The sequence below is a fragment of the Anser cygnoides genome, chromosome 6 (genome assembly GCF_040182565.1).
Source record: "Anser cygnoides isolate HZ-2024a breed goose chromosome 6, Taihu_goose_T2T_genome, whole genome shotgun sequence".
NCBI lineage: Eukaryota > Metazoa > Chordata > Aves > Anseriformes > Anatidae > Anser > Anser cygnoides.
This window is the reverse complement of record NC_089878.1, coordinates 33,895,346-33,912,803: the sequence shown is the minus strand read 5'-3', so window position 1 is coordinate 33,912,803 and position 17,458 is coordinate 33,895,346. Positions and strand designations below refer to the sequence as shown.

The 17,458-nt window shown below is 36.7% G+C and overlaps 1 protein-coding gene across 2 annotated transcripts in view; it reads left to right on the top strand.

Annotated features, from left to right (window-relative positions):
• Nucleotides 1-17,458, top strand: part of DPP10 (dipeptidyl peptidase like 10) — a 492,868-nt gene that overhangs the window by 177,801 nt on the left and 297,609 nt on the right. Inside the window, exon 1 of one of the 2 annotated variants that reach the window (XM_048079611.2) lies at nt 3,932-4,083. The exons of the other annotated variant lie outside the window; for it this stretch is intronic. Coding sequence (XP_047935568.1) covers nt 4,042-4,083 — 42 coding nt within the window. The 5' untranslated portion in view covers nt 3,932-4,041. Of the gene's footprint in view, nt 1-3,931; nt 4,084-17,458 lie in introns of those variants that run through there. 2 annotated transcript variants of the gene reach the window in all.

Sequence of the window (17,458 nt, the reverse complement as noted above, 5' to 3'; positions counted from 1 at the left end):
CACTACAATGTACTGAAGTAAGAAGAACATTTAGAAAATGACAATGTAGGTGGAGTACTGTTTATCTTCTTGTTTTCAAAATCCTTCCTCAATTTCAATCGTGACTCAATTTAAAAATTGACAACGTGTAGCCTCAGATGAAGGAGTCATCTCTAGATTAATGCTGTTGCATTGCCTCACAGTGTAACCTTTTATAACGCAGGAATTTGGAAATCTGTTTTACCTTTAGGAAGGTAAAATACCATAATTTTATTCCAATGTAGCTTAGCCAGTGCATGCTTCAGAAATGCAGCCCACGGAGAGCAGATAGGACTACAGAGGGTCTCTCTGCTCCGAGACTGCATGCTGCTGGATGTAAGGTCCATGGCTGGGGACTGTGGAAACGAGTATAATTTATTGTAATTGCTATCTGACTAACACAGCTAACTTCCAAGACCGCATCTTCATTTCTCTGCAGTACTGCTGATAACCACACTTTATCTTTCAGCTGTCTTGATTTATTGAAAGTATTCAGGTGGTATTGGACTTCAGTTAGGCGGTAATTACTGGAAGAATACTGCTCTCTTTTAAAAGACATTTAAATACAGGCATTTATATCTGATTACTGACCATTACCTTCTGAACTGAATTACAGGCATTCACAAAGACTTTACTAGACCACAGCAAGTGAAATTATCTGAAAATTTAACTATTTTAACTAAAATATTCCTATATTGTGTGGTTTCTAAAAAAAAATAAAGTAAAATAAAATAATGTTTCAATTACTTGCTCAAACCTAGGCTCTCACATGTTCATGCTCTATGGAAATTAACATTTTTCTGGAATGTTCATAATTTTTAATAAATTAGATTTTTGTTTTTATCTGAAAATATGGTTTTTGGGTTCCATGGATTACTTTTTTTACTTTTGCTACCTTTCTGTCTCAGCTCCATCCCAGGGAATAATATGGGGACATTTATGACATAATGGGACATTTAATACCAGTACAATGTGGATATTTTATTTTTTGTCTGGTGAGAAAAGCTCAGTAGTAGAAACATTTTAGTAATGGTGCTTGGGTCCTTTCATCTTTCTGTGTTGAAAACATTTTGCTCAGCTGGACTACATTTTAGAAATGCAAAATACAGGATAATAGATATAGATTGTTTAGATATAAGGACTAATCTGAGCTCTCTGGAAACTTACCGGTACTACTTATAGTAGCATCTGAGCAATAAACACATCATTATTAATTATTTTAAATGGATACTAATAATAATGATTTATAAACATCTTTTAAAGAACAAGAGGACACCAAGGACTAATATTAGCAATTGCATTCTTAGCTTTCCAGTAGCACGTATCATAGACCAAAAACTTCTTTACATAAATGTCACAGTTTAGTAGGTATTTTGCTTGTAGTTCTCCCTAGGAAGTTCAATTTTTTCAGGAGGTAATATGACTAACAAAAGATTACTATTTAAATAACGAAAATACTGCATCCTTTAGGAGGAATGGAAATGTTAAAATGCCTTTTTGTATATAAATATTTCTATGGAAATTCAGTAACAATTCTGGCCTTGTGAAATGGAAACTTCTCTGCATTTGTGTGTAGAGGTGATGGTTCCACATGCTCTGTTTGCAATGAGCCTTATGCTTCACTAGCGTGGACCATCTATTTTTGTTGATAAAGAAAGTTGCACTTTTCATACCAGATCCTTGCTCCTTCTGGGAAGCACCAACCAGAAGGGCATTTTTGTATGGAAGAGTGCACAGACACCAGCAAGGCGGTGCTTCTCTCTAGTCACTGTACCATAGGGGTAGCACTATGTAGAATTGAGGAAACATTGCTTTGGATGGACATCCTGGCAGCATCCTTTCCAAGCAGCAATGTACGTATATGTATGTATATAGAAAGGACTTTCCAGCGCAGACAAAATCTTGATCTATGATGCATTTCAGTTGAATTCTATGCTAATTTTCACCAGAGCATGAGTCTGTTCAAATCAGCTTGCAACAAGTGGGATCAACAAATAGTAAAGAAGAATGAGGTTTATACATGAATAGCTATTTATTCATTTGTCATGCAACCTTTGGGTATTAAGATTTTTCATGTATTTTCTTCCCAAAATACAGAATTCACTATTTCAAAGTAAATTATGCAGTGCTCAGTCTCATTAAGTGCTCACTGCTTTGCTTCCATGGAAAGCAGGCTCCATTAAACACCTAATGGTGTTCATGGGAAGCAAAGGTAAAAACAGGCTGACAGGAGGTGTTCTCTTCTTGACTGGAAAATCTATATGAGATTCAATGCCTGTAATAAAATTGGCTAGGGTCAGATTAAAAAAAAATAATAATAATAATAATTCCATCATCTATTTACTCTATGTGTGTTTTAATCAATGACGAATGACTTTATAGTGCTATTCAGTAAGAAATGAATATCCATATTGGATAGTAGTTGGCAAGATAAGTAGTGTAATTACTAGAAAAATTAGATCACCTGTCTATAACATCATTTTCTAGAGTTTTACATGTAATGAGGAAGTAGCGATATTTGCAGCTGTCCTTTCTTTAAGGAAATAAAACAGTTGCAGGTGTGTAGTCAGGTGCAATATTGGCTGGAATGTCAAGCACTGGGGAGAAGGTACTATGTAATATTAACTGACATTCTCCCAAATATCATTTAAAGGGATTTATAAATGTGTCAAAGACTGAAAGAATAAATTTCAAGTTACTTCACTAAAATTAAAAAGCTGGATTTAGCAATTATATATTATATATATATATATATATATAATATATATATATATACTGTATTGCTTCATTTGTTCCAAGAGAAAGTCATCATTATCTGAGAGAGAAGGAATGTATTAGGAAATCATGCTAGGTTTGAAACAGCGGAGCACCATTGACAGTATTCTAATTTTAAAAGTAATTAGAAAAGTCAATACTAATAGGAAGAATAATTGCAAATGAAATTTTACTGAGTAAAGGGTTGTTCTGGGGAGTTTTTTTTGAAAAGATGACACCTTGGATAAATAATTGACCAAATGAGCAATTTGCAGCTTGAGAATGTAAAATGTGAATGCCAGTTCAATGAAGGGGAAAAAACAAAACAAAACCATAGCCATCACAACATCTTTACTGGCAATGTTATTCCATATGGCAGAAAGCTACTAAATCTAGCATTTTTAGCCCCACCAGTAGACTGGAATTAAAGGAAGATCTCATCATGCTTTGCTGGAAACATAACTGAGAAAATCACCGAATCAGAGAGGCTTGATTTGAAAGCTGTTAACCAACCTGCCAAAGAATATGGCCTTTCCTATTCTCTGAACCCTGAAAGTCCCGTGAAATGGATGGGATGGTGTTTATAACAAGTGAAAACTGACCCCAAACAATGACTACTATTCTTCTCTTTTCCCAGGAGTAGAAATAACAGGTGCCTTCTCCAGGACAAAGCAGGGAATGTTGCCAGCTGTTTCTTGACAAATGCTAACACGCAGATCCTGAGCATTAGATAGTATCTGCCAGTACCTCCGTGGTTTGTAATCAGCAGTGCCTTGGGTATGGGGTGGAGGCAAAGCCTATTGTCCTAACTTGAGCTCTTTCTGGTAGGGGCAAAGACACACTTTTCTAGTTCCTTAAGATGTAAATGGTGAGAACTAAGAGCAGAGTGCTTTCAGCTGGTGAAGACAAAACAGATGGAGGTAGCTGCTAGGACTCCCTTCTTTTCCTTCTATTTTTCAGCTGGGTGGCTGAAGATCAGGTGAGAATTCACCCTTGCTTGTTTGGGTAGAAGGAGCACCATCACCTTGTGCCTTGGCAGCATGAAGGCGTGCAGCTGTGTGTGCTTAGTGGCGATCAGAGCTAATTAAAGAAAGCATGTGGGGAAGAAGGAGGGAGAGCAGGATATCAGAAAGAACCTGAGAGTGAGTATGTGTTTAAGCAACAGTGAAAGCAGCATGATTTCCAGTTGTAGCAAAGGAGATAGAGCAAGGAAGCTTTTAGAAGAAGTGGGAGGAAAACGTTAAGGCTTTGACATGCTGGAAATGCTTGATGCTGGAACTGGAGGCTATCTGGAATCAGACAGAAAGTAAAGTGAGTAGAGAGCTGGATTTGCGAGTGTGTGATATTAAGATAGTACTGTAAATGCTGTGTGTGAATGAAGTTACCAAGTAAATGAGGAGGGTTGAAGTATCACATAGCACTGAATAATATTAGAAGAGATTCCAGGTAAATTGGAAGACAGCAGTAAATGTTAAAGGAGTATTGAGATGGAGGAGAGGAATAATAGACAGTGAGGCGGAAGCCAGACCAAGGGAAGTTGGAGTAGCAAAGACTTTACAGAAGGAGATAAATTTTTAGGGATAAACAGATGAATGAGCCCCAAAAAATGCTTCATTGCGCCAGACTCTAATTATGTCCAGTAGATTTGGTTCACGTGATGCTACATGTTCTATTTCTAGTGAATGAGGAGTGATTGCACAGCTTGCAGTAAACTATCAGTATTCACACAATAAAAATACTAAGTTCCTCAATTATTTGATGGAGGCTCTCTGTGTAACTAATATAGCTTTCAGAAAATCAGAGAAAAAGCAGATGTGGTCTGCTCCTTCCCTGCCCTTTCTCTCCACAAAATTTGCACATAGGAAGAATTTTCTGTATTATATTCCTTGTTTGTTTTAGGATCCAGCTATTTATTTCACCAAATTGAGGTTTAAATTCCCATCAGTTACTAATGCAGAAGTATTTCATATTCATAGTTATGCAAACATAATAGCTTATTTAATTTTTGTCCTGATATTTTGTTTGCATAATGATTTGTCTGATAAGTGTTCTTATTTTTTAAAATCAGCAAAATTTAAAATGAAATAAAAATACAGTAGTCCGCCTTTTAGTTTCACCAGTATAATTAAAGGTCACTGGATAAAGACCAATACTGTATACTGTAGCTGAGAGGTAAGTAGATGTTTTATAGATATAATAATTTGACTTGCTTATGCCAAGAAATATGGTATCGCTTGGTAAATGTAGCCTTAGTTACAGAAACTATGAACAGCTGTATTGTCCCATGAAATATATGCAGACAGGGTCTCAACAGTAGTTGAGACTCTGATTAAAGAAAAGTTTTCTGCTGAAGATCCTGTGAAGTCTTTAGGAGAAAAAAATATTTTGGAAAATGTTGCATAATGTGTTCTCTTGGTAGGAAGGCGTTTTCTATAGAACACGTGTATTTCAGGCTGCTACTGCCCAAGACTACTTCCATTGATTACCTGAGCTAGTCCTTATATTCCATACAGTAAAAAATATATGGAGACTGTGGGTTGTGGGGAAAGAGGAAAAAATGATTTTTGTTGGTTTGAATATTATTAAGTTAAACTTAAGTGATTACATTTTTTTTTCCCTTTTGGCAGCATTGAAATAGACACATTGGTTGGGAATCTGTGATATTTTTTCATGTGCTTGATAGTTAAAATTGTGTTGTAATTAGGTGTCACATCATGAAAGCTCTTCTGCCATACACCTTGACTATTATTATCAGATTTAAAAATTAATTTACAGAAACTAATGCTAACCAGGCTGTTGAGTACTCTTAAAATTCCAGAGTAAACAATTCTCATGATAACACTTCTGCTGTCATAATATTCATTAATTTTTAAGCAATACACAACATGTTGCAACATAAAAAGATGATCTAGTGTTGTAAAGAACATAAATACAGGCTCAAAACACATTGCAGATAGTGTATATTTTAAATAACTCTTTTTCAAATGGTAAGTTTGGGTTATGATGCTTGTTGTCGAAAGAAACTCAGATTTAGCATGTGGATATAATGCAATTAAAATGGAAAAATAGATTTCTAAGTAAATGCTAGCATTCAGAGGCAATTGGGAAGTTGACACTTAATCTGGAAGCCCTGATCCTTATTGTCAGATCAGCTAAAGAGATGCTGTATGAAGTGGCTGTCAAATTACATGCTTTAGCAGTTTTTGTAATTGAAATGGTTGCACATAATAACTGTATCATGTCTGGGTACTCTGTATCTAATGCAGCACTGGAATGAATTCTGATTTTTTTTTTCTTCCTGTACGTTTCCTTTTTCTTTCCTTGGACACCAGAATAATCACAAAAAGATGGAACGTTACATATCCAATGAGTGTCAGAAAGTTCTGCTGTTGTTACTGTTACTTGGCTGGCTTTGATTTTTTGGGGGGGGAGATTTGTTTTTCTTTCAAGTCTAGAGACATTTATTCCAAATCCATAAAAGGATGAAAGACTATGGAGGTGGATCGGGGGCAGCTGTGACAACTGAAAGAAATAGTTCTTACTGGGTAGTCCCTGGCCTCTAATGGTAAGTGGAGCATTGTAATTAAGTATAAAAGAACCTAGGTGGTTTTGTGTCTTCAGCGGGGACTCCAGTGCTGGGGTGTTTCAGAATTTGTGGGCATACAGAACCCTCTGACCTGCCACGTGGCAATAGATGAGAGAGAAGAATGAGTAAAGGCAGAGATGAGCTTCATTCATCTGTGTGCCAACATAATTTTTGTGTGTGTGCCTGTTAATCCATATGCCTGGCTCTGTCCCTAAAGCTCAGCCTTTTGCAGTGTAGAAGGAGCAAGTAAAGTGTTAATCACAAGCACACGCAACAAAGGAAAATGTCTCTGAGCTCTGCAAAGAATGCTACAGGTGCATGCACCAGTTTATCAGGCTGCATAGTGCTTGGGTTTGCATAAACACAGCTTGTATCAACTGAAGAATGAGCCTGCTTCATAGATACGGCAGTCTAAAGAAACAGGACTTGTGGATTGTGTTAATCTCAGCTTTGATCCTATTTCTTTAGTCTGTTTTCTCTCTATGCTTATTTCTGTTGATTGTACCTTGTTGTGTTCTACTTCATCTGCTTGTTTTTTCTTCCCTGTTTCTGTGTTTTTTTTTTACCTCAGTTATTTTGAAACGAACTCTTCCTATCCTTCTGTATTGGTGGAAGGTGGAAATACTGAAGCAAAACAGAAAGCAGGGATTTATTTTCACTGAATTTGTGTGTCATAGCAGTAAATAGTTGGTATTCACCTGTTGGATGACATTAGTTTCTATAGGCTGATTTTCCTCTAACCATCAATGTAAAGTGACGGTATGCAATTACCAAAATTTACCTTGAAATTGGATCCCATCACTATCTGTATGTCTTGTATTATTTGTTGAACTCACAATCTTAGTATTAGTTATCTTTTTGTAAATACAACAAAGGCGGTGTTCAGCATCGTTGTACTGAAACATCTTATGGTTTTGCATGGTATAACCATGGGCCAGCCTTTGAAAAAAATTTCTAAGTAGGTTTTTTCATCATTTAGAGAAGTCTTGTGAAGATAACAGGTAATGTAGACCTGAAAATTCTTTGGAAATAATAGATAATGTGAAGCTTTATTGGGTTAAGTACCTTAGCTTCTTTTTTTTGTGTGTGTATCTTAATTCCTTTCACTTGTGTTTATTCTGTTTGTATGTAAATATAAATGTAAAGTTAATCGAAATAAAATTATTCAAAAAAATAGCTGAAACAAAACCTTTCTGCTTTCTTCAGCTGACAAGATCAAAGTTATTCATTTTCTCCATTTTCATTGCAAGATGTTTTCGATTTGATCAAACTGCATTCTTTTATGGAAAATTATTCCACTCATTTTTCTCTAATTCTAGCCTCTCTATGAATACTGCAAAAGCATTGAGATACTCCAGCATATGAAATCTCTTCTGTATCTAATACTATTTTAATATATGGGATATTAGAGCTGCAAAATAGTTTTATTTTGAGTGATTGAGCAAGAATATGAGAAAAACACAAAGTCCCTGGCAAAGCTTTTCCAAATCAGAAATGAATACACAGTTTTGTTCGAATACTGAACTGAATATGAAGTTAAGGTTAATTTAGATTTATTGTTCTGTAATGCAGTCAGGGTTATTGTGCGCTGTGTGTGGTTCTTTGGTTTACTCATTTCATGAGCGCACTCTTCATTGGGTCATCCACAGGGAATGAGCAACTGCATAAGCTGGTAATACCAACTGGTTATGTCCTCTTGAGTATGTGGCAGATATATTTTTATTTTTGAATATTTCATTTTAGTAGATACACTTTTTTTTCCTTGTTATAAACAATCCTGTGTTCAACTTTGGGGAAATTTGTGTGTAGTGCAATCCCTGAATTGATTAACACTGGTGAGCACCTTCTCGAATAAAGTTTCCATTGGAAAATCGTTATCAGCTCCGTTTCCTAGTTCCAGAGTGGAATTTGTGGTCAGGGAGAAAAAACCTACCAGAATAACAAAGTCCAGCAATTGCTGAGAGAGAACCAGTCATTCTTTGTTTGCTCAACTGGCTAATCCCTCACTTTTAGAATGTGTGCATCATTTCAGTTTGTCTGGCTTAGCTTCCAAGCACTGGTTATTACACTGGCTTCACAACTGGATTAGGCAGTCTTTCAGCACCGAGTTTTTCTTCTTGAGCAGTACATTCACCCTCTAATGAAGTTTCCTTCCACTTGTCTTTTGGTGAGCTTAAAATCCTCTGCCTTCAACTGTAAGATGTTCTTTCTTGCCTGCAGCATATAGCTTTTAAAATTTTTAATGAAAAACAGTTGATATCGGAGCTATAACCAGTTTTTTTTTCCAGAATCAAAAATACCTTCCTATTCATATGCATTTAGTAATTACCATTTTTTAATGGGTGTTATCATGGTGGCTGCTCACATTGACTTGTTAGAACAGTGTAACTTTCTTCCTGATCCCTTTCAGGGACCTAACCCTTCATTTTGAGAGGGTGATCACTGTACATGACACAACTTCGCATTCAGCTATGTTAAGATGCATCTTCCTTGAATACTGCCGGCTTATCAAGCAGTTCATGTTTACTCTTATGACTGCCCTGTCCTTGATGTTTACCTTTTTGTTCTTTGCATCATCAGTGATTTTACCAGCATAGACTTTGTTTATTTCTAAATCGTTTAAGAATATCTTGCTTACAACTACTGCTTTTCCTTATAAAACCTTTTTTTTCAAATCCCTCCTTTCCAGTCTGTTTCTGAAATAAAATTCAAAAAGAATTAATCTCATATAGCCAGCCAGTTCTTTGTCTTTGGGTTATTTCCTACTAAGAATATTTAGGTTAGATATTTTACAAAGCTATTGCACTACGTGGTTTTCTAGTCTTCTGGAGTATATGTGTAGCCTCAAGATTTATTAAACTATAAGTCTCGAGTACAAGTGGCTCAGAAGCCATCCCACGTAGATGTCTGCTGTGTACTTTGATTACTAGTGAAGTGAGAGGTGTGCTCATCTTCTTTCCAAGGATAGATGGGAAATATGGAATTCTTCATTCCTCTCTGTTATTATTCAAAGTGTTACCGTCCTGCTTCATCATAGATCTGTATTGTTGCAATGCGTTTAGAAAAGAAACAAAAGCAAATCCTAGCCTCTCTCTACATTGTCCTGACAGGTTTTTCCTTCTGTCTCTTCAGTTTTTCTTCTTCTGTTTGTCTTCTACATTTAGAAATTTCTGTACCTTTTGTCAGCATTCCTGCCAGTCCCTGAAAGCTGACAACCTGTTTCATTGACTTGATGTCTTATAGGATCTCAGCCAAATATTGGTGCGTTGTGCTTAAAGAAGAAACGACATGGGGTTACCTCTGGAGACTGTTCTTCACCCATATCTTCGTCACCTCTTTTAGACAATGGTGCCTTAATAACAGGGCTTCTGCAATAAAAAGAGGTTTCTTGTTCGTGCAGGTCATTGGAAATAACTTTACATCATCTTCATTTGTTCCAGCAATGCTGGGAGGCAAAAAAACAGCATTTAAGATGTGTGAGCAGTCTGACTTTGGTAGTGGTTTAACTGAGGGGACGCGGATAAGTCAGAAGGGTTTATTTTCAGGGAGTGCTGCTGGAATTTCTTGTTCTGTTTGTGCACATGGTCTTGCCGTGCCAGGCAGTGTTTGCAGTGCGTGACTTAATATTGATGTACCAGTCCTTCTGACACGGGGCAGCTCCCAGAGATAAAGTGTCTCATAACAGAGGAAAAAAAATTGTTTTACAGCTAAGATTGTAATGAAGGGGTTTTACTGTCATCGCACTTCTTTGGAACGTGTACTCTGTGCTGGGATATGGTAGTTGGGGCAAAATCTGTGAATTATCAGCCTACGTAAGTGAGCATTTGACTGAAAAGTAGGTTGTGCTTTGAAATTGTTTTCACACAGTATTGTTGACAGGCTCAGCTGGATAGCACCAGTTCCCTTGGGGTGTGTGTGTGTGTATTTTACCTCCTTGGCAAGAAATCAGTAGGCAATATATAATTATGTTGAATCTGATGAAACTGATTCTGTGTGGGAGGATGCCAGCATGGGCCCCCAGCTGTAAGGGGTAGAAGGACCCCACACAATTGTGCGTAGGTAAGAAAGACTACCATATCCCCCACATAGGAAACCATGACCTCTTATTCATCCATAGTTATTTTACTCCCATGTAAAGGAGAAGAGAGAGCCCTGATGCATGTACTCCCTTCCCCGTGGGTGAGTTTTTTTCATAATCTTCCCTTTCCTAAGCTTCCCTAATGATGTCAGGTGTCTGCATGAACTCTAACAGATGGCTGCACACAAACTGCACTTCTTGGGCTCTGATGTACTTTCTTCAGTGTTTAAAGTGCAGTTCTTAATAGTCGCTGTCACAATTTTGGGGTTGCTTTTTTCTTTCCTTTTTAAAACCAGAAAACAAGTGCATTTAACCATGAAAGCAGGTACAAATGTATTCCGGTTAGTGGATAATAATGAAAAGTCAGAGAGATTAATGTGCTGTTACTGTTTATTCAGTACTGCATTACTTGTGACTAACTACAATGGATGAGACCTTCTTTCTGCCTCATTAAATAAGTTAATCATGTAAATCAGAAGCAAAAACACTTTGGATAGCGTGAGTATAGGCTGAGCATCAGATAAGCACTTTTTACCACTGGGTATTAAAGGAAAATTGACAACATACAGGTGTCCAGCTACAAAACATTAACGTTGGTCTTCCGTTATCTCTAAAGTAAATGAAAACAAAATTAAAAGGTCAGACTGGTGCTTGTTTCAATCAGGACTACATGGCCACTGACTGGAATTTCTCTCAGAGAAAGAGGGAAGCTTGAAAGGGAATGGAAGTACATTAAGATGATATCAAATTATAACGGGCGTCCCAATATATTCAGGGAAAAAAAAGTCTTTATAGATTTTGAGCTGTAAATCAAAAGTATAACTTTTTATAAAATAGATTTTACTAAAAGTTCTAGGTACTGCCTTGCTGGCTAACTTAAACATAAAGGAACAACAAAGCACAACAATGTACTATGGGTTCAAAGCCAAAAGAATGAAAACGTAAATTAGGACATAATCTGGACAACCAGGGAAGGAATAACATTTTTAGATGAAGCTAGCACTACAGTGATAAAGAAATGCAACTCTTAGTATTACAAGATAGAATTAGGAAAAAATAACTCACCTTATCTGAACGTTTGTCCAAAACATTTTTTGAGCCAACGCTGAGCTGCAGAGACTCGAGAAACTTCAGGGTCTGGTATTTGATTTTTAATCAGACTTAGTGCTTACGTTTTGTGTTTTCAGATGAAATTGGGGGAAAAAAAAGTGGTGGTCCAAGTTTTTCTTCTGTCTTCTAAACTTGAGTATTGCTAGAACTCGTTGTTGTTATCACAGTATTTCTAATCCACAGATATCAGATAAAGAAATCTTAGACTGGCTACTTCATTACAATAATAAAATGACAGCGTAGATTACTGTCAGAAGCTGGATTAAAGGATACCGAAGTATTGCAAAAAGATTACCTTCCTTTTATTTATCTTTTATTTTACTTGATTTTATTTTCTTTAGAGATAGCAGTGATCACAGAGGAAGCAAACAAGGAAGCCTGCAAAAGAATATTGAGAAAATGCCACCACTTTATTGGTCGGAAGGAAATGAGTATGGATGTAATGCAGAACTTTCTGAAATCAATGGAAGATGCTCGTTGGTTTCAGTGGTATCTGGACAAGGTTGAATGTGAGTGTGATTATTACATAATTAGGCTTCTGACTGCTATTTAACCCAACAAATTGTGCTTATACTTAACTCCTTTGAAAAATGGGTTATGTCTTTGCAATAGACATAATCTATAATTCAAACCACAAGTTTGTAGCTTTAGTATCAAAATCTCTTCTTCTATTTCTGGATGACAGTGTAGTAGCTAGTGTTTAGTTTTTGTTTGTGTGGCTTTTTGTGTATTTCTTGTGCAAATGCCTATGTAAGTTTGATAGTAAAACCTTATATAGAATTGTCATTGAAATGTATGAAAACATGGGTTGAAAAACTTAATTTCATAACAAAAATCTAAATGATTTGTGCAAGTGAGTAGTAATGAAAAAACGTATAACAGTTTTGAAGTTGCATTCTAGTCAGGAGTTGGTAAATCCCTGGAGGCTTGAGCTTCATTGCAACATTACAACTGACTCAGTTTGGCCTGGAAAGCATGAGTTTGGGGGTGGGTGGTGGTTTTTTCTATTTGTTTTTTGTTGTTGTCAATGCATTCAGTTACAGTTTGGGAAAAGTCAAAGGTGCCATCAGCTCATGTTCCACTTAGTCTGTGGTCAAATGAATCCTTTTCTCTTAATCTAACTCTGTAGTGGATTTGTCCTAAAAGAGGACCTATTACTAAAACAAATATCAGGTAAGAATGTGTAAGGACTGCTCTCCTGATGACATTTCTATTCGAGGTAATAGAAAACAGACCAGAATGTCTCAACTTGACATTTATACCATTACATGCAGAAATGTTTTCAGAACTGTTAATGATATTTTGATACTCTTGAAGCTAATCCTTAGCTTTATTTTGTTTGTAGTGATACTGCTTTTATTGATGATTGAAAGAATATGCAACTTTATTTTCTTACAGTAAAATTAAGCACTTTATTTTTTTCCCATTTGTATTCTGTAGCAATGCAAGTGGGAATACAATATATGGCTTACAATGACAAAAAAAAAGCTTTCAATTTAATAAGTCATTTTCAATTGAAAATATAATATTTCCTGTGTAAGACATATTGCAATGTGGCAGACTGTAAATATTAGGGAAGACCTACTATAAATGAAACAACATAATTAACACTCTTTGTTCATGATAGGCAAATAAACAACCAAGGCAGGTCTTTTTCAGTGATGGATAACATCTTTATTAAAGAACTAATCTAGATCTCAAACCAGGATCTATGTAGTACATAAATCAGGGTCTTGTGGTTCTATTTACAATTCCTTTTACAACCTAAGTGCTGTTTATTGCCATATAGCCCAATAACTCATTGTTGAGGGATGCCAAGACCCTTTCTCCTTTTTTTCTATTCTCACTGAGAATGGAGATGCATTTAGTACCAATAACATCACTGACTTGTACTATTCTTAGCTAGTAGCTTAAATTCTGACTGTCTAATGATAACGATATAGCTTTATTAAGAATTTTGAAGTTCTGCTGATAAAATGTATTTATATATGCTGAGTATTTGGTTTCCTCAACGGGTTTGTGAAGTCAAGGTTGCCCTGCCTGAGAGCTCCTGTGCCAGGGACCTCAGAACTTGTTCTCCTGAAACATTGAAGGTTGCAATTATAAAGAGACTGCACAAAACCCGTGAAGTTATTAGCTCATGTTTGGATCTGATGGGCCAAAATTTGTTCTAGCTATTTGGTAGGTGATGTGGTCTGTGATTATTTGAGCACCTGTGGCCCCCAGTAGTTCTCTGTGCTTATACAGGTGCTTGGGAGCCCCAAAGGTTTTTTCCTTATCTGACTCAATTACAAGATGAGATCACCATTTAGAACACCAGGGATGTATATTCAAAGCTGTACTTCACCTCTCATTGATTAATACCAGATTAAACTAAGAGACTGCGTCGTATCATTGCATGCATGTATGGTGATGTAAAATGAGTCTTGCAAAATTCTTTGGGACACTTGTGAGAGCTCTTAGTCCCGCTTCTTTCTGGTTTAAAATACTGGTCGAGCTAAGGTTTTTAGTTTGTTTGGACCTAATGGATTTATTATACTTGGCTGTGAGCAGGCTTCTAGACTGATTACTTAAGAACTTTCTGAGATTTTTGTACTTTGATGTGCAATGGATTAGCTGATGATGTTGTTTAAAGAATTAACAGAGGTTTAGGAGGTCGCTACTACTGAATGGTCTCAGCAACTGTTGTTTCATGTTTCCAGTTAATGCAGGCAAATACATCTTCAGGGATTACACTCTTCAGACTGTAGAACTTCCAGGGCAAACATGGTAGGGTTTAAACTTAAATTTTTTATTAGTAGTGATATCTTAGTGAAAACTGAGTTTAGAAAGCATTTGAGAGGCTTGTTTACAAGATTCTCAGGCAGAAGCTTCGGCTCATTAGGGAATGCCAATATAGAAATTCTGTATCGTATTGGTCTATAAAGATTGCAGATATATCAAGGAGAAGGAGATGGATTAGCATTAACAGCAGTGGAAAACCTGCAGTCTCCATCATCTATTCAAAATTCATACCATCTTCCGCTGTTTGTTCAGTTTGGGATCTTGAAAGAAGGAAAGCCTAAAAAGATAAAATAATTTTTAAGGACTTTTTTTATATAGGATTTTGGGAAGGAAGTGAGCTAGTGAATAGTGTAACTAATCTGGCAGTTGTGAAGTAAATTGTAAAATAAGGTGTTTTTCAGCAGAGATAAGGAGGAAATAAGAACTTGATTTTATGTAGCCAAGCTGTTACTTTTTAAGAATATGGACATAAGATACTGCTGACATTATTAATTTGACAAGGCTCATGCTTCTCAAAAATAATTTTAAAAATTATTTTTATATCTCAATATCGAGGAAAATGAGGCCTAGATTTCTATAGGTACACTAATGACTGCAAGCTAACGCTGAATATACCTGCTAAGACACATCACATTTTCTAACCCACAAAGTTCATCATCTGAAAGAAAAAATAAAATCTTTCGAATGTCACTGATGATAAGAAAGTAACAATTCACTGACAAAGCTATGGAGTTGCCTCCGTGAGCAGGTTCCTGATGGTGATGAGATTTGGAAAAAGTCTCAGAAAAAAACAACTCATGCTTTAGGTTTAGCTTCTCTTGAATTTCTATTTTTATTTTTGTTACATTGCTAGTTAAATGTCTTCTGTTTCAAGTGCCTTACCTGAATACTGTCAGCAGCAGAACCATACCTTTAGTGAGTATTTGTATGGTAACAGCTCTGCTTCTGGGTGATAAACAATCTCAGTATATTAAAATATAGCTAAATATGAAAAATAAAGAACCTCCTGTTCTTGGAGAACTTTGGAATTTTAACAAAAGAATGTATGGTACAAATGTGATATGCCATAAAACCTTACTGTATTGAAACTAGAGAGCACCAAAGTTGTAATAAGATTACCCACATGGGTATTTGTAAAAAGTTCAATAGCGTGTTTCCCTGCCTAGTTGAGAAAAATAAATCTCTTGTTTCAGAGCTCCTTGCTTACATTAGTTGGTTTAAGGTACGTCATAGCTCAGGCACGTTATCTTCAATCAAGAAAGCAATAACCTTTATATTTTAAATTTAAAAAAAAAAGTGCAAAATCATTCCTGATGAAAACTGTTTCAGCTGAACTGAAATCAGCAAATTACAGCTGTCTAAACTGGTGTTTAAGGTGTTATATGCCCAAATTATGATTCACCCAGGTTTGTAATCAAAGTTCATCATGATTTTAGTGCAAAGCATAAATAATATATTATTATGCAACATAACTGGCATTAACAGGAGAAACCAGGTGGTGTAAGTCCAGTGGAAGGAGAAAACTTGAGTAATGGTGAAGGCTAGGAAATAAGTTTCTTCCAGATTAGCAGTTAAAAAAAAAAAAAAAATCTTTGGATTAAATAAATGGACTACAGTTCTTTTGTAGGAAGCTGCTTTAATTGATATTTTGCTTCCATAAGTCACTGCATAAATTATATCTTCTCTATAAATTCTTTGTTTTTGGCTTTGCCTCCTGGGGTTTTAATTTATGAGAGTTGTCATCTCTTGAATATTATCACAGATTGAAATGTACAGTAGACACCTGGAGGCTTTTACATTTTTCCATCCTTGGGCTTTGTAGAAATAGGACCATCTGGCCAGCAGGTCTGGAAGCATCAACATTCACTCATTAAATGTGTCTGAAGCCCTCACTTTCAATCTGCCTCGTTTAGCTACCTTAGGACTGTAGTTGGGTGGTCTGCTGTTTTCACCTGTTTACAAGTAATTTAAACGTGTGCTCCAACCTGATGCTAACATCTGAAACATCCATCTTCAGGCTTTGTTAGAGCTTGGCTTGGTTACTCCTGGAATAAGAACCTGAGGGTTACGAATGGTCATTTTCCCCACATTCTTGTTACTGCTTCAGAAATGGTTATATAGCACAGAGCCTAAAGGGGACCCCGTTGGGTAATCTGGTGGGTGTTTCTTGTAACACAAACAGCAGAGAATTGCCTGCTTCCAGTAACAGCTGCTGCTCAAAATCCCTGAGGGGTGAGCGGTGCAAACCTTTCCCGTGTCAAACAGGGCTCGGGATCCCCTGTGTTACCTGTCAGCCTTGGAAAGAAGAGTTTGAAGGAGAGCTCAGCTCTCTGGTAGTCTCTGGGAAGGCGCTCAATTTTTACGCTGGGAGGAAAAAACATCATCTAGTTGTGAACTAGCTGAAGACTGTCATCTTGTAGTGTATCCTAGGGAGAAATTAGAGCCCAGAAAGGAGTCTTGTTTTGATTATTACAAGTGCCTTACCTGCCTGTCAGGAGACAGTGACAGGCTGTAAAACCCACTTCTATTTTGTGTGCTCTGCAAGAGTTGACAGCAGCCTATTGTGAGCTCAGAAATGATGTTGTCGCACTGTCTTGCTAATCGAGCATATTTTTTCGTCTCTGTAGCTAATAAATACCTTTTAAAACTTTCAAATAAAAGTGGAGAGTCTACAACTCTAAACAGAATCCTGTACCAATTAGCTCAGTCGTGTTCATGTGTCACCAGATGCGAATGGCTTTGCGTTCACTGAGACTGGTTACAGGAGCAATCATTACAGGTATTTGGCCCAACCTCGCTTCTGTTGAAGACTGAAAAAAATCTCCTGTGTAAAAGAAAAACAGCCTGAAAATGTGCTGCTGTGATATGAGCATGAATAAGGACTTTGAGGACCATCAGGTTGAACGAGAAGTCTCAATGTGAGCTTTTCCATTGGCTTCTCTAGGACTTAGATTAGAGTGGATTTACTGATGTGAGGCTTTATTTTCAAGCCAGCCAGATTGCTGACGGTTGTACATTTTAGGTCCAGCCTGTATGCAAGATGCTGGGACCTGGGGAGTCTCACTGAACTGTATGCAGCTGCAGTTATGCACATGTACATGCCTATGAATGGCTGAGCTGATCATCTC